Source organism: Rhinatrema bivittatum, chromosome 4, assembly GCF_901001135.1.
Source record: "Rhinatrema bivittatum chromosome 4, aRhiBiv1.1, whole genome shotgun sequence".
Lineage (NCBI taxonomy): Eukaryota > Metazoa > Chordata > Amphibia > Gymnophiona > Rhinatrematidae > Rhinatrema > Rhinatrema bivittatum.
Genome location: NC_042618.1, coordinates 427,337,193 through 427,357,320, shown reverse-complemented (window position 1 = coordinate 427,357,320; position 20,128 = coordinate 427,337,193). Strand labels below are relative to the sequence as shown.

At 43.5% G+C, this 20,128-nt stretch overlaps 1 protein-coding gene across 1 annotated transcript in view; it reads left to right on the top strand.

The window, feature by feature from the left end:
- Nucleotides 1-19,605, top strand: part of LOC115089432 (interleukin-1 receptor-associated kinase-like 2) — a 72,978-nt gene extending 53,373 nt beyond the window's left edge. Inside the window, exons 12-16 of the mRNA XM_029597525.1 lie at nucleotides 710-905; nucleotides 3,531-3,593; nucleotides 12,197-12,412; nucleotides 15,471-15,939; nucleotides 18,394-19,605. Coding sequence (XP_029453385.1) covers nucleotides 710-905; nucleotides 3,531-3,593; nucleotides 12,197-12,412; nucleotides 15,471-15,939; nucleotides 18,394-18,452 — 1,003 coding nt within the window. The 3' untranslated portion in view covers nucleotides 18,453-19,605. The remainder of the gene's footprint in view (nucleotides 1-709; nucleotides 906-3,530; nucleotides 3,594-12,196; nucleotides 12,413-15,470; nucleotides 15,940-18,393) is intronic.
- Nucleotides 19,606-20,128: the final 523 nt, after the last annotated feature.

Here is a 20,128-nt window from a genome sequence, read left to right as displayed (position 1 = left end):
AACAAAATTTCAAGGAGCAATATAAAAAATGCTTCAAGCTGTGAATATTGGGCCAGTAAACTTGCTGCTGTGGGATAAAACGGATGCTCATAAATTGAGCGTCTGTTTTAGTATCCTGCACACAGCCACGTCTCCTGGGCGTCCGATGCCAAGGACGTCTTAGGGACACACAATTTTATCCCCAGCGTTTCCGTTTTTAGCACAGCAGCTCATTTACATGTTGCATTGGGCGCCCAGGAGAGGTGGATGTGCGAGAGTAAAAAAAAACAAACTGGCGCCCGATTTGGATGCATGTTTATTACGTGCACTTTATTGCATCAGCCTGAGAATGAGTTAAGAATTTATACTGGGTTTTTCCCAATAATGTATTAGTAGAAATATGGTTAACTCGCTGGATGATGGAAGATTGAAGCTTTAAATGCCCCCACAGGGATGGGGAACTTCCGGGGCTGACCCGGATATTTCCCGCGGTGGCCCCTTTAAGGAAGGGGCTGTCGTCACCGCGCGCATCTAGGAGACCTCAGGGGGCGGAGCTTTGATGGCGGCAGTGACCCCTTTTTAATGTAAATCTGCTTGTGGTTTTGCATTGGCTTCTGATGAGTTCTGGACAAGGACCAATGCCTCAGCCTGAATGATGAATGGGCTTTGCATGAAGATGTACCATGCGTCGGACTGACCAAGCCTTCTTGATATTTCCTGTGTTTTACAGCTCCAATGTTTTGCTGGATGAAAACTACATCCCCAAACTGGCAAACTCAGGTTGTCGCTTTAGCATGGTGGAGAAGAAATCGGAGTACAGAGTGCTGAACACCAGGATTGTCAAGCCGTATGGTGCTTACCTCCCAGAGGAGTTTCTGAGATGTGGACAACTGACAGAGCGAACTGACATCTTTGGCTGTGGGATAGTACGTTCTTCTCCTTTTTATCAATTAAGGGCATGTGTAATTAAGCTCCCAGTGAATACTGGAATGGCTCAGGCTAGGTCAGGGAATGGAAGGTTTAAACAGCTGGTGCTGGGGAAGCGTCAGATGTGACCCGCAGATGCTATGTTCCTGCTAATCACTCTTGTGTGCGGAGCTCAGCACGGTGCTGGGGTGTGGCTTTCTGATCCGCAGTGCACTTTAGCAGTTACACTGTGCTAAACAGTGAGGCAGAAAACTCTCTCACCTAGAGGAGTACTGATGCAAGACGCTCGATTCTCACGTGCTCGAGAGATGCATCCCCCAATTGCTTTGTTGCTCTGAGAGAGTACACGAAAAGGATCTGCTCTGACAGAGCTGCCTATCACCTCCTAAGGTGTGCAGAAGTATTTAGATAGAGGCCAATGCAGCTGACAAGGAGTTGACTACATTCAAATGGTTTGAATAGAAATAGGGGGCAATTTTCAAAAGGATTTCCACTGGTAAAAAAGTGTTTTATCCACGTAATTGCCCCTCTAAAAATTGCCCAGTCTGTAGGTAAAACCATGCCCCTAGTTCCACAGCATGCGCACTTCTACCTGTGTTGCAGTGGGGGCCTTAACTGGGGTAGGATTGGGTCAGGAGAGAAAAGCATGCATAATAGTTTTGCAGAAAAGCTAGATACAAATCTCTGCAATACCTTTCTCCTGGGGAGAAGTGCATGCATATTTTTCCTCTTATAACTGCTGCAATGCAGATGGCTTGAAATTTGCCACCGTAGAGGGCCATTTCCACAAGTAGAACAGCAGGACAGGGTTAAGTCAGGGAAGGCAATAAAATGCGGAGTACTGTATTTTCAAAACTACATACTTTTTTTTTTTTTTTTCCTTGTCGTGCGTACTTGTGCTTTGATTATTGGGGCAAACCCTGCAAGTAAAACTACCCTCTGTGTTCGCATCAGTGTGGGCAGATTAATTATTGCCCTGATAGTAATAATAACAGTTGCAGTGCTGTTGTTGTCACTAACGTTATAAGTACTGTCTTATTGAATTACTATGTATAACTTGAACTCTGCACTGAACGTTGTGGAAGATGCGGAAAATAAGAACTTTTAAATAAATAAAACATGGAACCGTACAGGAACTAACCTTTGGTAAAAAGTTCTATTTGTAGTTTTGGGGCTTTGCACCATGCACTCTCCTCTAACCCCTCTACTAGGCGCATCGGGGAACTAGTGTGCATTTGTATAAGAACATAAGACGTGCCGTGCTGGGTTAGATCAATGGTCCACTGAACCCGGCAGCCTGACTCAGACTGTGGGCAGTCTGCTCAAAGTGGTAGCTTTTAGTGCTGCTAGGAGAGCTATGATGGATTTAGACTTTTGCCCACTCCTGTCGCCTTCCCCCACCCATAAGTTCGGACAACAGAGAGTAGAAACTATATGGCACAACCCCGCTGCCAAAAAAACAGCAAACAGAATATTAGGAAGGGAATGGTGAATAAAACTGAGGATGTCCTAGTGCCTTTGTAGCACTCCATGGTAAGACTGCACCTTGAATACTGTGTACAGTTCTGGTCGCCGCATCTCAAGAAAGATATAATTGTGATGGAGAAGATACAGAGAAGGGCTACCAAAATAAGGGGAATGGAACAGCTCCCCTATGAGGAAAGACTAAAGAGGTTAGGACTTTTCAGCTTGGAGAAGAGACGGCTAAGGGGGGATATGATAGAGATGTTTAAAATCATGAGGGATCTAGAACGGGTAAATGTGAATCAGTTATTTACTCTTTCAGAAAATAGACTAGGGGGCACTCCATAAATTAGCATGCAACACATTTAAAACTAATCGGAGAAAATTCTTTTTCACTCAACGCGCAGTTAACCTCTGGAATTTGTTGCTAGGGGATGTGGTTAGTGCAGTTAGTGTAGCTGTGTTTAAAAAAGGATTGGACAAGTTCTCAGAGAAGTCCATTAACTGCTGTTACTCATGTTGATTTAGGGAATAGCCACTGCTATTACTGGAATTAGAAACATGGGGTCTACTTAATATTTGGGTACTTGCCAGGTACTTGTAACTTGGATTGGCCCCTGTTGAAAACAGGATGCTGGGCTTGATGGACCCTTGGTCTGACCCAGTATGGCAACTTATGTTCTTAAGATCTGAATGATGGAAGGAGGCAGGTGTGCCTACCGTGCTGAGTCCTACTCACCTTTTCATACCCTCCCTAACCTCGCCCCAATCTGGCATATACACACACATGCACACACTGCACCAATCTCTTCTCTCTCACACATTTTCCCCTTTTCCTCTCTGAATCGCAAAGGAAATGACTTCTACACCCTTATGGAGCATTGCATGTTAGGTGACTTTGGGCAGGATATATCAAGCCTCTCAGCCTGGGTGAAGGAAGTTACAACATTCATTGAAGCAAATGTTCCTGGGGGGGAAATGGGCTAGAAAAGTATTCCTGAATACTATAGATAACCTGTTCTCTGCTGTAGTAGTATCATTTTTTAAATTTTTTTATAATAGTAATTTAGCATTTTCAAATGTCAGGGATGCAAAACTCTTGGAAAAAGATCTATGCAAGTGCAGCACTATTAGTGTTGTGTTTTGTTTTGTTTTTGTAGGTTCTTGCAGAGATGCTGACTGGCCTGAAAGCTTTGGAGGAAGGAAGACAACCTGAGTGCCTGGTAAGGAAACTGCAAACAGGAATCCTTCATACTAGCACATCCTCTTCCTCAGCAGAGTGCCGACACTAGGCAATCTGGGGAGTTCGGGTGTCTCATGCAAGTGCCTGCACTCTCTCCCTGCCAGCTCTTCTCATACTTGGAGGGAATGCTGGTGGAAAACATTGGCTGGTATCGCTTTCCAATTAACTGTACACAGTTAATGATCTTATCTTATTATAGCGCTATCAGAAGACCTATTACATTTCTACTTCAGGATATGGACGAGCATGCTCATGGAGGTGTTAGAGAAAACAAATCCACTTTGTGGAGTAACGTGTGTTAAATGCACGCAATTATTATTCCTGGGGAGGGTGATTTTCAAAGGCACTTATCCATGAAAATCTGCATTTAGGTAGTGTGGAAAAGAGGTGTTTAGGGAAGGGAAGCCGCACATTCACTTTGAAATGTATCTGCGCTGTTTTGACTCCACTTTTCTCCTCACACAAGCAGCAGATGTGAACTGCACGTCTGCTTTTAATGCTCTGTACACTCTGCACTTTCCCATTTTCAGAGAGAAGCCTTGAGTAGTATCCCTTTGCCTAGTTGCATAACGTACATGCACTGAAACCGTGCACATCGTTGGTAAGTGTGCGGGTTATCTGAAGATTGCCCCTGACATGTTGCACTCCATGTTGTAGTTGGTAGCAGTAAATACTCGCCTCTGTATGTTAAGTACAATGACGGGTGCTAAGGGGATTCCCTTCTTTTTGCTGCAGAATTCTAATGATCCAGGCACACTTCACATGTTTGAGAAATGCAAACAAAAGCCAATAACTAAGACTAGCACTTTCTTTCCATCCTGGCATTGTATGGTGCACGCTCGTGTTTTGGGTTTTTCACTCACAGATGTGATCTGTGGAATTGCTTTGAGACAAAATACTTAGGATTATTCCAGTTCATTTGTACAATTACCTGCGCTGCCTGAAGATTTTGTGCCAAATGGAGTCTTTTATTTACAAAGCTAAGAATGCAGACTCAGAGAGAGAGGAAATCCAGCAAAGGGCTGCAGTGCTCCTGCAGGGCTGGGAGTGGTGAGTGACAGAGGAAGTGGGGACTCTGCTGTTTCTCACACAGGACTGCCAAGTGACCCAGTTTGTGGATGAAACTTTAGGCCACTTCCTGCTCCCTGACACATCTCTTCTGATGTGTTTTGTTTCCTCCGATGCCAGTTGGAAGAAGTAGTAATACGAACAGCACAGTACACTGGGATGTGGACTCTAGAGTATACAAAGAAGTCCCATGGGAAAACCACACAAAACTGATAAACTTAATACAAATGGACCATTCATAATGAAACCAGAGCTAGAGATCAACTCCTACAGCGTGACACTTTTTATCATCCATCCCAGCAGAGACTCTGTCAAATCGTGCAGTTGTATTTTATGAGGCCCGTATTCCACCACAGGAAGGGGAATAGATGGAGAAACCCCTTTTGAATATGGACCTCTGTGTTCATAAAAAATTCACTAAAGTGCAAAAAAAAAAAAAAGTGTAACTTCAGAAGACTCCCTGTACAATCTCTTAAATAGCTCAAAAAGCAGTGACTTTCTCTTAAAGTGTAAAAGACTCAAAATGGTGAAAGTGTAAACCAAAATTGCACTTCCCCCAACTCCTGCAGCCGATGAGTAACCAGTGAAAAACACCCCAACCGATGTGATTCAGCTGCAAAGAGGCAGCGAAAAGGTGAAGGAAATTTCACGGGAAAAACCAACAAGATTCATATTTGGCGAGGTCTGGATCAGGAGCGACTTCCCTGTTAAGGGCCTGACTTTCAAAGAGACATAAGTCTCTCTTTTTTTTAACATAGTACACACAGACTTACCCCTGTATGAGGAGTTATAAAATTACCTTCTACTTGTCCATTGTGCAGCAAACCTACAGGATGTTTAATGGCCTCTATGAATTTCCTTCACCTTATTGCTGCCCCTTTGAAGCTGAGTCACATCGGTTGGGTCGTTTTTCATCAGTTACTCGTTGGCTGTAGGCCTTTGGGGTAGTACAGTTTTGATTTTGCACTTTTTTTAATGACAGTCGATTCTGTTTGCACTATACACGGAGTTGTTATAAGTTACATTTTTTGTTTTTGCACTTAAGTGAATTTTTCATTGGCAGATAAATACAAAACCACGATCTGTCTGCAGGAACTGATGATATTAGAGTTGATCTCCAGTTCTAGTTTTATTAAAACGTACTGATGACAGCAGAAAAAGAGCAAATGATTCATCCAGTCTGCCCAGCAAGCTTCTTATGGTAGTAACTGAAGCTCTGTGCAGTTATTCCCGAGCCTTATGATAACCCATAAAAAATGTACTGCTAGCAACATTTTTACTGGCTGCTGAGCCTTCTTGAAAATTCAGACAGTGCTGACGTGTGTTACTTATGAAGTTGGCCTTGTGCTTTTTTACTTAATGTCTGCATATCTCTACCCCAGACAGTAAAAGTCATGGCCCATGTTGGTTGTTGTCTGTCTCCAATTTCTCTTCCCACCGTCAAAGCAAAGAGTGGTGTAGTTTCATCAAAAGCTTCAAGGCTTATTGGTTAAAGGTAGTAAGCCCTTTCCTTTTGTTAAAGATAGTAATTGCTGCTCCGTGCAGGTTACCCCCATGCTCATCAGTTCCCCAGACCATAAAAGTTGGGGCCCTCGTTAGTTGTCTGAATCCAATTCCCCTTTTCTCCCTGCCGTTGAAGTGGAGAGCAGTGTTGCAGTTGCATCAAAAGTATCAAAGGTATTGGTTAAGAGTAGTAAACACCACATCATCAAGTTACCCCCATACACCCTTTCCTTTATTTTCATCTTCTACCTTTAGGGATCCACAGCGTTTATCCCATGGCACTTTAAATTATTTGACTGTGTAAGTCTTCACCACTTTCTCTGGAAGAGCATTGTGTGAAGAAATATTTTCTGGTGTTGGTTCTGAGTCGTCCTCCCAGAGTTTAATTTCGTGATCCATAGTTCTACTGATTTCTTTCCAAAGGAAAAGGTTTGAACTTCGTGCATCATTAAAACCTTTCAGGTATCTGAAGGTCTGTATCCTATCTCCCCTGCACCTCCTCTCTTCCAGGATATACATATTTAGATCTTTCATTTTCTTCTCATAATTCTTCTGATACTAACCTTACGCCATTTTGGTCGCCCTTCTCTGGACCACCTTCATCCTGTCTCTACTCTTTTTGAGTTCCAGTCTCCAGAACTGAACACAGTACTCCAGGTGAGACTTCCCAAAGACCTGTACAAGGTCATCATCACCTCCTTTTTCTTACTGGTTATTCCTCTCTCTGTACAGCCCAGCATTCTTCTGGCTTTAGCTGTCACCTTGTCACATTGCTTTGCTGCCTTCAGATTGCCAGACACTATCACCCCAAGATCCCTCTCTTGGTCTGTTATATTAGATAGGGATTGACAATGTGAAAAACTTCGCTGTACGGGCGGGGCCAGTTAGGCCCCCAAAGAATTGAACCTCTGAGCTGTATAAACTGTGAACCTATATCTATGTATTTAGGATTTGTTAAGCCTTTTGACTTTTTTATGCTAAGCTCTCTGTCTCCTCTGGAAAACTAAACCACTGAATTTTGTGTGCTAGTGATGAGTCTCTGAGGTCCTCAGGAAATCTGCATTACCTGCAGCTCACATTCTGCTGACCACCTTGAACCAACCCCCGGCAGGGACATTCTGCCCTAGGGCTGGCATGCATGGTAAAGGAAAGGGTTCACAGCCTGATTTATGGCTAGGTACTGGTGGGAAAAAGACAAAGAACGAGATATTCTATATTAACCACTTCACAAGTCCAATTCCTTAATGCTAGCGGTAATGCAAGACGTTCATGACTTGCTGGTGTTCTAGCACTGAAGTCCTAAGAATTTTAACACTTTCACTGCTGAGATTCATGGGACGACCTCAGGGAAGTGAGCATTTAGTTTTACATTGTAAATATATCTCTATTTCTCTATATTCCCTGATTTGATTTACTTACTCTGTGCATATACTTTCTTGTATTTTATCTTCTATTGCATTTGTATTATTTTTCCTTTATTATATTATACCTTATTCTTATGTGCATTTCAATTTATATATTCTCAATTTACTGGGACAATAAATTTGAAAATCAGCTAAGTACAGTGGATCATCTAGTGACCCCAACTGTCTTGCTGTGGTCACCTTGCAACCATAACCACTACCCAGCCATTACATCCCTGCACATCAGTCTTTCACCCCCCCATGACCTACAGCTCTTTTGGAATACCGCATCCCAAACTCATTACTCTGCACTTCTTGGCATTGAATCCCAGCTGCCAAATCTTGGACCACTCCTCAAGCTTTCTTAAATCACTTTTCATACACTCTACTCCTTCAGGTGTCTACTCTGTTGCAGATCTTAGTATCATCCGCAAATAGACAAACTTTATCTTCTATCCCTTCTGCAATGTCACTCACAAACGGGCCGATACAGTAAAAAACACGGGAGAGCGGGCGCGCGCACAGGACACTCCTGTGCGCGCGATACAGTAAGTTAATTTATTTAAATTAGGCCTGGCGGTAAAAAAGGCGCTAGGGACACTAGAGCGTCCCTAGCGCCTCTTTTTGGACAGGAGCGACTGCTGTCAGCGGGTTTGACAGCCGACGCTCAATTTTGCTGGCGTCTGTTCTCGAGCCCGCTGACAGCCACGGGCTCGGAAACTGGAAGCCAGCAAAATTGAGCGTCCAGTTTTCGGCCCGACAGCCGCGGACCGAATTCAAAATTATTTTTTTTTAACTTTTTTTTACTCTTCGGGACATCCGACTTAATATCGCTATGATATTAAGACGGAGGGTGCACAGAAAAGCAGTTTTTACTGCTTTTCTGTGCACTTTCCCAGTGCTGGAAGAAATTAGCGCCGACCTTTGGGTCGGCGCTAATTTCTGAAAGTAAAATGTGCGGCTTGGCTGCACATTTTACTTTCTGTATCCCACGCGCATACCTAATAGGGCCATCAACATGCATTTGCATGTTGATGGCCCTATTAGGTGCCGCGGGTTGGACACGTCTTCCTCCCCCTTACTGTATAAGGGGTAAGGGAAAACGCGCGTCCAATAGCAGGCTAACAGTGCGCTCAGTCGGAGCGCACTGTACTGTATCGGCCTGTTTGATATTGAACAGAGCAGTCCATATACCAGTCCTTGTGGCACTTTAACATCGTTTTTCTCGTCAGAGGTTCCATTTAACATTAGCTGCTGTCTCTTGTCAGTCAACCAATTTGTAATCCACTCCATCACCTTGGCGCTGACTCCCAAGCGTCTCATTTTGTTCACAAGTCTCCTATGCGGGATTGTATCAAAAGCTTTGAGGTTACCTTGGTGATATTTTCCTAGATAAAGACGTTTCCAGTTCTGGCTGAGTGCTGCCCAGCTTCTCATTTTGAGCCAAACATGGAACGCCAGTAGTTCTTGGGCATTTTGTGAATAATGTTGCTTCTGGATAAGACTAACAAATCCCCTGAAGAAATGCTGATTTTTTTTTTATTTTTTTTTTAATGCAACCCATGTCAGTTTTCTTAAATGACTGTTTGCAGACACCGACATCCAATTTACAGGCTCAGATAATTTTTTTAAGAACATTTCATTATTGCACTGGTTGGTTTTGAGCATATATAAAAAAAGGTTTTTTAAAACTGTCAGTTAAACAAGGGCGGAGGAGGGCAATGAGAAGACTAACCATGCCAAATTAATGCTGGTAGCTTGAAAATTTGAGCATTGACCTCTACAGCCTTGTTTGTTCTTTTGTATTTAATCATATATGGATGATTTAATTTTAGACTGTCAAATGTATATCATCCTTATTGTGTATTCCTTTTACTGCTCCATACACAACTCCAATGTATCCAAATCCACTTTCTTTACACTATGTTTTGAGCCAGGAATTGAAATTGTCTATCTGGCTTATCCTATCCTTTCCTTTCCCTTTCTGTGAACAGGTGCTATTTCAGAAAAGGCGATATTCTGTACCATGGGAGACACTGGAAATCTTTCTATAATTAGATACTGTTTCTAGCAAGGTCATTGGTCCCCAGATGGATGATAACATTGATATTCGAGTCTTTACTTCCTTCTATAATGTCATTGATTTACTTGAGGATCTTCCGCTGGTAGAAATGCAAACCCAAAGGCATTTAATTTGTGTCGCCTTTGAAAAGAGATCCCAGATTAGTTCCTCTGATTAAGTCTCCTATCAGGAGCTTTCTTTTCTGAGGTTTGATAATGTTACAGGGTTTTTGGTTGCCTTGAGTGGCTTCTTCCTTTTGCAGACCCCCACTTATTGTCTGGAGGAGCAGCTTCAGTTTCCAACGCAGAAAAGGCATTATATAAGGGTAACAGTGTGGACAGAGAATGTCTCTTCACCCCAGGCCTTAATCTACCAGAGCCCACCATATTCCTGGATATTTGACTCCTCAGTGGGAGTGGGGACAGTTATCCGGAATGTTTGTCAGTTGAAGAGATTGGGTGTCTCTGGGTCACAGGGCTTCTTCGACCAGAGCCCACCGTAATCCATTTACTCCTGGATATTTGAGTTTCCTGTGATCATGGCCCTGCTGTATACATTTACTGCATCAGTTCTAAAGGCAAGACTGACCACAAGTCTCCCTCCAGAAACTGACAGTTGGGCAACATCAGTCTCAAAACAGTTACATAAGAATTGCCATGCTAGATCAGACCGAGGTCCTTCAAGCCCAGCATCTTGTCTCCAACAGTGGCCAATCCAGGTCACAAGTACCGGTCACACCCAGGGAGAGCAATACCTTTCTTTAATCTATCTGGCTAATTATGTGTTATGGACTTTTCCTCCAAGAACTTGTCCAAACCTATTTTAAACCCCACTATGATCATGTCCTCTATCAACAGCTTCATAGTGCACTTCGTAAAAAAAAATACTTTTTTTTACTATTTGTTATGAACCTGCTGATTGTCATTTTCATGAAGTGTCCCCTTGTTTTAGAAATATTTGAAAGGATAAATAGCTATCCTTTATTTACCCGTTCCACCTCGCTCATAATTTTAAAAACGTTTATCATGTCCCCTCTCGGCGATCTCTTTTCCAAGCTGAAGAGACCCAGCCTACGTAGCCTCTCATCATAGGAGAGATGCTCCATCCCATTTATCATTTTTGTTGTTCTCCTCTGCACCTTTTCTGGTTCCATTATGTCTTTCTTGAAATGGGGGTGACCAGAATTGCACACACTATACTCAAATTGCGGTCGCACCATGGCTTGAATCAGAGGCAATATGATATTTTCCATTTTATTCTCCTTTGCTTTTGAGGTCATTCTTAACGTTCTGTTTGCTTTTTGACCACCATCACACACTGAGATGAGTATTTTAACGCATTGTCCACCAGGATTCCAAGGTGCTTTTCCTGGATAGTGACTTCCAATACAGTTCCCTTTTCCAGATCTTTTGTGAATGTTAAGCAGCACCGGTCCCAGTACCGATCCCTGTGGTACTACACTTAATGACCTTTCTCCATTTGGAAAGCTCAATTTCCAGCCTTTTAACCAGATACCAGTCCAAAATAAAACACAACCTCCTATGATATGAAAAAGTATGTCCAGAAGAACAAGAGAAATGTTGGAGGGGATGTGAACAAATAGGCATTTTCTTTCATATATGGTGGGACATGACCCTGAATCTTCGATAACAAAGGAACTTGAGGTGCTTTTGCCAAATATCCCGTGTTCAGAGGCTGCCATATCTCTCTTCTATGATAAGCCATATTATTGTAGCTGCTAGGTGTGAAGTGGCTAGATGCAGGAGGAAAAGTGTTTTCTTTCTGAAGAAACATAATTAAAATTTCAAATTCTGAAAATGTTATATGGAAAGACTTGGGCAATCAGATGTCTTGCAGACATTTAATAAAATTTGGGATCCCCTTGAGCAGTTGAGTATGCAAAAACAAACAAAAAAAAAATCCAAGTTGTAGACTACTGGTTCTAGGCTATTTTGGGGAACCTATATTTCTTCTATTCTGGGAGGATAGGAGCTCTTAATATTCTTATTGATCATACATAGTCATGGTGTAGAATTTATTTTATGTGCTTTTTTGCTTTGACTTCATGCTGTTAATTTGCCCCTTAGATTTGCTTATGTATGGTAGGGTGTGTGTAACTGAGTAAAAACCTTTACTGTATTGGTTGAAATTGGATTGTTGCATAATTATTTTTTTATTGCTGTTTATCAAAAATGTTTAATAAAGCTTTATTTGGGGAAAAAAAAACTTCTTAAAGATTGGTAAAGACGACTCCCCCTTGTTAAAACCATGTTGACTGTTCCTCTTTAAAAATGGCTTCTACCATTTTGCCCAGCACAGACATCAGACTCATTGGTCTATAGTTGCTGGAAGCTCCTGGAGTAAGTGGAAAGATATTAATTTATCCATGCTTGATATCCCCAGCCCTGGGGATTTACTTTGAATGCTTTTCATCCATCCATCTCTTGCAGCCACTCTTAGATTACTGTTAACGATGGTCCTTAATAACATATAGTCTTGTTTGACAAAAGGCTGTACTGCTAGAGTTTACTGCTCTGTCCTCAACAGAAGGATTTGATCTTGGAAGAAATGCAGAAAGCAAAAGCAGTGCTGCACACTCCAGAGAAGATGTCCAAAGAGAGACTTACAGAGGAGCTCGCTGCCAAGGAACTGAGCCTCCGCTATCTGGAAAGGAAAGCTGGACGTCTCTCAGAAAATGCTGCTGTCCGCTTTGCCACCGCCGTCTGCCTCTGCCTGCGGAAAAAGAAGCCCATATTGCTTAAGGTAGGTCGGATGTCTGCATTCACCCAGGGGCTAATGCAAAACATGGCCAGCTCTGACAGATTGCATTAAATGAGGAGAGTATGGTCCAGCCTGTGACTCGGGATCCAGTGTGTGGATCCCCCTTTATGATGGGGCTGGCAGTGCCCCAGAGATGACGCAGTCCAGGAAGGAAGGGTGTCTGCTGCTAACGTGGCACGGCATTGAGGGATGATATTGGGGAGAACTTCCCTCTGGCCCTCAAATTACTAAATCACCGGGACACTTCCTCTGAGATTGTGGAGATGGCATATTAAAATAATCTGGAAGAAATCTGGGGATAAAAAGACATTTGAAAAACATTTAGTTTGTTACAAAGGCAGCATTCAACCCTTGTTCCCTCCTCCCTATCCCACAGAAATATCCTGGAGCTTTCAGTGTACAAGTGCGCACTGGAGGGGGGATTTTAAAAGCCCTACACGCAGCAAATCTGGGAAATATGCGCGGGACTGGGACGCACACGGGCCAAACGGATTTTAAGAGGCCCGCAGCCACGCACGTATCTCCTGGTACATGCATTGGAAAGGATTTTGCAAAAAGGGACGGGGCCTGGGCGGGCCGCGACAGCGCCATTAATTCTGAGTCACGTAGAAGCGCGCGTCGGAATCAGACGACCGCGTAAGTTGCTGCTGCTATGGACTGCGGGTAAGTAGTAAAAAAAAATAAAATCGAGGGTATTCAGCAGGGTTTTAAGGGTCAGGGCTAGTGTGGTAAAAAGGAGGTGCAGGTTAGGTATGGGGTTTAGTAAATCCGCTACCTTTACAGGGGCGAACTGGGAGGGAACAGGGAAATAGGTTCTAATGCGTCACCGCGCACATTTACTAAACTCCCCCCAAACTAGCGTGAGCGAGACGGCATTCGCACGCACATGCGCTTGTCTATATAAAATCGTGAGCACAAGTAGCGGATTTTATAACGTGCGCATAGATGCACGCGTGTTATAAAATCGGTGCATCCATTTGCGCACGTCGGCAAAGGCGCACGACTCATAAACTCTCTCCTGAAGGTAGATTTTATCAAGTTATTGCTCCAGTCTTGTTCTGGGGGGGGGAAAAAATGACAAATGGATAAAATGTCTGGAATTAATGTTCAAAAGAGTTTGTCTGGCTATGCTGGGAATTATCCAGACAAACCTGGAATTTTAAATACCCCGCCCCTTGCTGTAGGTAAGGTTTTTTTTTTAGCCAGGTAATGGCTTATCTGGATAAAAGAGGTGGCATGAGGTGTTCGGGGGACAAAGCTCTGAAATTCAGGTGGATTAGTCTGAGCATGATAGACAGCAGGTCTAAGGTTAATCTGGGTAACTTCCTGAATAAATCTGCTGCTTCTTGGCTTACTGAATTATTGATCCCTCTGAAGAACTGGACCTGGTGAGGAGAGGAGACCATATTTAAACCACATGAGGGATGCGGGACCTTAGGAAGTGTGAAAAAAAAATCTCCTGCAAACTGTACTTGTCTGCAACAAATGTTTCCTGCATCATGGAGTTGGGGAGTGGGGCCAGCCTGACATCAGTCCTCCTCCCCTGTCCCCTCCACTCTGCTACTTTTAAGTGGCTGCTGGCTTGGCAAGGTGGCCCCTTCGTGTGGATCATGCAGAGTGTGTTTGCAGCTAGGTAGTGCTGACTGGCTTGGTTTTGCTTAATGGGCTATTAGTTTTGCTGTTAGTTCATGTTTGGTTTAACTTGAATGGGGACCGCCGTGTCTCCTGGCCGTAAGCCTCACCTCCTGTGAGTAACGTCCGCCGTAGCTGCCTCTGTGAAAAGAACTGAAGAGAGAGCCTGTTTTTTGTTTTGTTTGTTTTTTGCATTTTCACTCTATAATAGGGTCAGGAGCAACAATAATTACTTTGTATGCAGGGCTGACCTTAGGGAGAGTGCAGGGCTCAGGAAGGCCTTGGAATGCTGGGATGGGATGGAACTACCCTGGCAGTGCTGAGCCCAGGGTGGACGGCCCTGTTTGTATGGTGCTTGTATTCCTTCGTGCTGGGCTAGGACTGAAGACTATATGTAATCACCTCTATTATATGTTTGTAGGTTTTGCCATTTAGGTTCACTGTGGCTGTTATTTACACTGAATCCCAGCATTTTATTTATTTTCTGTTAAAACGTATGGATAAATATGTTGTTCATTAGTAGCACTGTCCAAACCGATTTTAGGCCAGGGGAAATATTGTAAGAGAGGGGTTGGGCCTTCTCATCCACCTCGTACACTGCTTTATTTTCCCTGGCTGCCTGGGCCTCGTCCAAGAAACACCTTATTACCAAACTACAACTCATTGGTAGGGTATATTAGTGCATGTGCAGTGAAGATCAAAGGTCCTTGCATTTTTAACCTTTTGTTATATCAGGTATGTTTTAAAATGCAGCAAATCCTGATAAAATAAGCAGGGCACTTATATTACTACAATGTCAAGGAAAAAAAATGAAGTGTAAATAGTACAATCTTAAACAAACTTGGAATCAAATATACATGTGCTTCAGTTCAGATTACTGTATATTTGGTACCAAGTTCTATTTACACTTTTTTTTTTTCCTTTTATAAAATACATAAATGAGCATGCCCTTCCAAACTGTGCCTTGGAACACTATAGAAACCCCACCTTTGTAAGCGCATACCTTTCCATGCAGGGTGACAGTATGTGTGTACGCCCGCCCTTTTGATGATTCACTTACCACGCATGCTTGTATCCTGATTTTATGCACATGCGAGTCATTGAAAATTACCCCTTTTAATGTTTGTTCAAGATTTACTGTTATGTTTTGGGCTACGTTTTTATGTTTATAATTTGACTGTGTATTGGTAATTTTTGCTGTTTTTAGTATTTTGTGTTTGATAGTATTTTAATCATAAGTTTTTATGTGTATTGTATATATTTTAGGCTTTATTAATGCATGTATATAGTAAACCGCTTATAATTGTGACTAGGCAGATATAATTTCTGTAACTAAATAAATACTACTATGATTAGTTTAAGAATTAAACTGACTAATGGTGTCTTTTTTTCTTATTTTTGCCAACAGGTATTTGCAGTGATGCAAGAGGCTGAATGTGAGATCAGAGAGCAGACCAGTGTGTCTGCAATAAACAGTCTGTCTATTTCAGGAAGGACGAGGGTCTCGCTTAATACCCCAGAAGAAACTGAGGATGAGGATTTTTCAGTTTCCATTCAGAACAGTGTGAGCATGAGGTCTCGGCCATCCGTAAGCAGTACAGAGCCTGACTGGGGTGCTGAGGAGAGTATGCAAGATCCTTGTGAATCGGATGAATCTGCTATTGTAACTTCCCTTCCTGCGGCACCTGCCTATTGCCTGCCAGAGAATGGATTTGCTTCTCTGGAAAGTGGCACGCTTCCTGCTACCAAGACAGATGCCAAGGTGTGCGCCAGGGATGCTGGAGAAAGGGCAAGGATCAGCAAGTGTTCTCCCGACCTGCCCTCCCCATCTCCGGGCGGGTGTTTGACAGCCAACGTGAATACTGCCCAGGCAAAAGGTAAAAGGAGGCCTCCTAAAAATCCACCAGGTCTCAGGGCTGTTCTGCCATCTTCCATGAAAAACAAAAAGATTTCGTTAGTTTTTACAAAGTTACTTGAGGATAGGAACAGTCGTTCTTTCCACGCTGTCCCTTCTGTATAATTGGGGCCCCTCTTTATTTTATTTTATTTTTCCAAGAATTGTTGATTTTGTAAGGCTTGGAGCCGAATGCTACCATACTCCTTGGAAGGAGAGGGAAGTCAGTGCTGCTAGCAGCCGAGAGCCCCGTTAAGCTCCTGACCTTGCAAACTAAAATGCACCACGACATATGCCATGCAGGAACTGTGTGGTACCTAACATTTGCGTTGAAATTGCCTAATTAGTCATGGATCGGGGGCCCCGAACCCCAAAACGGTTTTTCCCCAAACTTCGGGGAAAATCCGTTTTTCGGGTTTTTTTATGGGGGGAGGGGCACATTTTATTTTTTTAAATTTAAAAACCACCCCAAGCATTACAATTAACATACATACAACCGATCCCTCCCCAAGACTTACTAACATCCCTGGTGGTCCAGCGGGGTCCCGCAAGCGATTTGCCCCGGCGTGCCTGCCTCACTCGAAATGGCGCCGATAGCCTCTGATCTACTATGTCACAGGGGCTACCGGCGCCATTGGTCAGCCCCTGTCACATGGCCATCGGCACCATCTTGTGCTCCTGCCATGTGACAGGGGCTGACCAATGGCGCCGGTAGCCCCTGTGACATAGTAGATCAGAGGCTATCGGCACCATTTTGATTACAGGCAGCCGATAGCCTTTGCCCATAGTATGTCACAGGGGCTACCGGCGCCATTGGTCAGCCCCTGTCACATGGCAGGAGCACAAGATGGTGCCGATGGCCATGTGACAGGGGCTGACCAATTGCGCCGGTAGCCCCTGTGACATAGTAGATCAGAGGCTATCGGCGCCATTTCGAATGAGGCAGGCACGCCGGGCACGGAGGGGCAAATCGCTCGCGGGACCCCGCTGGACCACCAGTGATGTTGGTAAGTCTTGGGGAGGGATCGGGATGGTGGGGGGGGGGGGTTGTATTTAATGTTTTATAGTAAGTTTTAATGCTTGGGGTGGGGGTTTTTTAGCTTTGTTTTCCCGTGTCGTTTTTTGGGCTGGTTTTGGTTTTCCCCGTTTAGTTTTTCAAAAAAACTAACAGAGGAAAACCGAACTTTACCCCGAAGCGTCCGACTCAAAAAAAAAAAACAACCCGGTAGTAAAAAACAAAGCTCACCTCTATTATGTTCTGCTGAATATCTGGATAAAGGTCCCTCTTACCAAGGGAATATCAGCCTCTGAAGGGTTTACTAAACTTTCCCTCTCTCTGTAAAAGTGAAAGACAGACACCAGAGGTGGTGGATCCCTCTTATAGGAAATGCCCCATTATTGAGCTTTGCCTCCCCCTCCGTATTCTCTCAGCAGCCCGGAAAGTACACCGAATACACTTTGAACTGAATGAAGAACATGAACCTGCACACTTACTGCACTTTATGGCATAGCTGTAAATCGTGTGTTTCTTTTGCCTGGATAGTAGGCTATGGAACGCTAGATATGGTGGCGTGTTCATGAAAGCAAGCCCCAAGGCTCAGGCCACAGCAGCCTCAAGCCTCTGAGTCTTCAGCTTGACAGAGAGGCATGTAGGCAATGTGCTCAGTCCTGGTGAGGGAGGGGAGGAATGGCGACAGCTTCTGCTGTGATGGCCCCTGCTGGCCAAAGCCACGGCACGAAGGACAAGTCTGAGGAGGCTTCCCTCCAGCCCGGCGAAGGCTCGGGCATTCCCTGGACATATACTGTCTCGGGTGTGGGGGAGGGGTAGTGGTGTACAAAATGGGAGATTCAAAAGAGCATCCCAGCCTGGTCCTTCCCAGTGACTATTCATTCTCAGGGGGGACTTTTCTTTCATTCAAACAACACTGAAATGGAGGAAGACTCCAGGGAATGGATATGATTCTCTAGAAAGCAATACGATTTCTGCCAGGGAGGTAACTGGATTTCATCATATCGCCAAGGTTTGTTAAACTATATCCTCTCTGAAGGTCCGACTGACTCGTGTTACCTGAGGTTTCAGATAAGTCCGAGCAGTGATTGATCTGCTATACTTGTTTGGCCTGGCTGTAAAGGAAACAGTGTGTTCAGGTAACTAGTGGAGACACTTCATAGCTTGCATTTCTAGAAGAACAGCAGCATTTTGATGTAGGGTTGGGGACATTGGGAGGCTTGCCTTGCTCTTCCTGTTACAGGTGTTATTCGTGGTAGTGGAATTGTATTACTGCAATGATTGGGATCAATATGGACTTTCTTTCAAGACACAGCAGTGTCTTCTCTGGGAAATGAAATCCATGAACAGAAAAATAAGTTGATGCAGATCCATTTTTCTTTATGAAAAAGTGTTTTAACGGCTTGGAATTGTTTGATTTTGCCTTAGGCAGCCCTGGACAGCACAGAGAAGGCGCGGTGTGCTTACCAGAGTCTCATTCGGCATGAAGGAGCGGAGAACGTGGTCTTCTCTGGCAGCTGCAGAAGTGTCCAGTGCCACGCATCAGGCCAGGAGGTCAGTGGTGCTGCTTGGATTTCCTCAAGAAAATCCATACGGGCGCCTTACTTGTGATGGGGAAACCATCGAGCAAGGACCTTTTTGTGCAGGCAGTGCCCCAAAGACCCCCATTAGCCACTGCTGACGACAAGTAGAAATGGACTGCAACAGAGCTGGCTGGAAGGGACTGTGCGACGCTGGCAAAGTGACAGTTCTGTATTTGAAACCAGGACAACTGCAGTTGGTCTCCCATTTTCTCATAAGCTATCGCGTCTCAGCAATGCTAAGTTTCTTTTGGAGGCGCAAAACTACATAGAGCATTATGAAGATTGAAAATAAGTACAAAACAGGAGTATATATTAAGATGAATTTATCCTATACAAGAACTTTTTTTTGGCTCAGTTTTCATTCCTGTAATTTTCTTTGGTATGGTTCATATTTTTTTTATAACTGCAGTACAAAACTTTAAAAATCATACTTTATTATTTATTTAATTTTTTTTTTTAATAGTACTGTATGGCTGTAGCTATTTTCCTGCTTTAATTTTATTTATGGATTATATGCAGTTAGAAAGATGTCTGTTTCCATAATTGTATATTATCATACTCTGTCAAATGTAATTTCCTGATTTCATTGTATAATAAATATACAAACCATTCAAAAGGGTTAAAACAGACCATATCGATTGATGACATCAACCCTCTCCTCAACTGTGGGAGATTAGAAAAAACAGTAGCATAGGAAAGATAGGAAAAGCTTTAAAAAAAATATCCAGAGCACTGTTCAGTATAATAACTGTGGTGCTTTAGTCATTGACAAATCTCCTAGAGGCTTTGGGCTTCAATTTTGATGCAGTTTTCTGCACTGAGGAGAGAGGTCACGCAACTCCAGGAAACGAGTGGCCAGAATCATCCTTATCCAGAGTCTAGGAACTCTACACCCTACTTCCATAAAGGGTCAGAAGGCCTAGGAGAGGATGGATTACATCGCAGCCCTGCCACCCAAATAATACCAATACAAAATGCCTTCACAGCACTGGAAATAGAAGCTACTGCTGAAGTGCAGCTAAAGTGGTGACAAAGTTGAAGAAAGACACCCCCCCCCCCCCCCCCCCCCCCGAAGAAGGGAACCCAAGGGTAGTTTCGAAAGACTGCAAAATAACAGGATCCTGCTTCTGCTGGGAGACTGTCATCAAAGGCATTGATTGCAGGGCACAATTGGCGGGAAACACAAAAGATCACATGCCTACCAGGATCCTTGGCTGGCAAAGATGATACCAGTATTCTTATTATTAAATAAGAGAATGTGATGTTGATGTCATACTCCACTTAGGGATCAAAGACCTGGCAAAACCCTTTGTCCCTCCCCCAATCTCTTCACCTTCTCCTGTAAAACATGGACTATCTAGTCTGATCACAAAGACTCTGGCATTGTCTAGGGTTTTGCCTTTTGTTGTACAGGCAAAGACAGGCCATGTCACATCAACAGCTTCAATACGTGGCTCAAGAACAGGTGTAAAGATACGAGCGTTATACATATACAATGGCTACAGAAAGTCTGCACCTCCTTTAACATTTTTTACATTTTGTGTCAATTCCATGTATTTAAAGTTTTTCCCACTTATCAA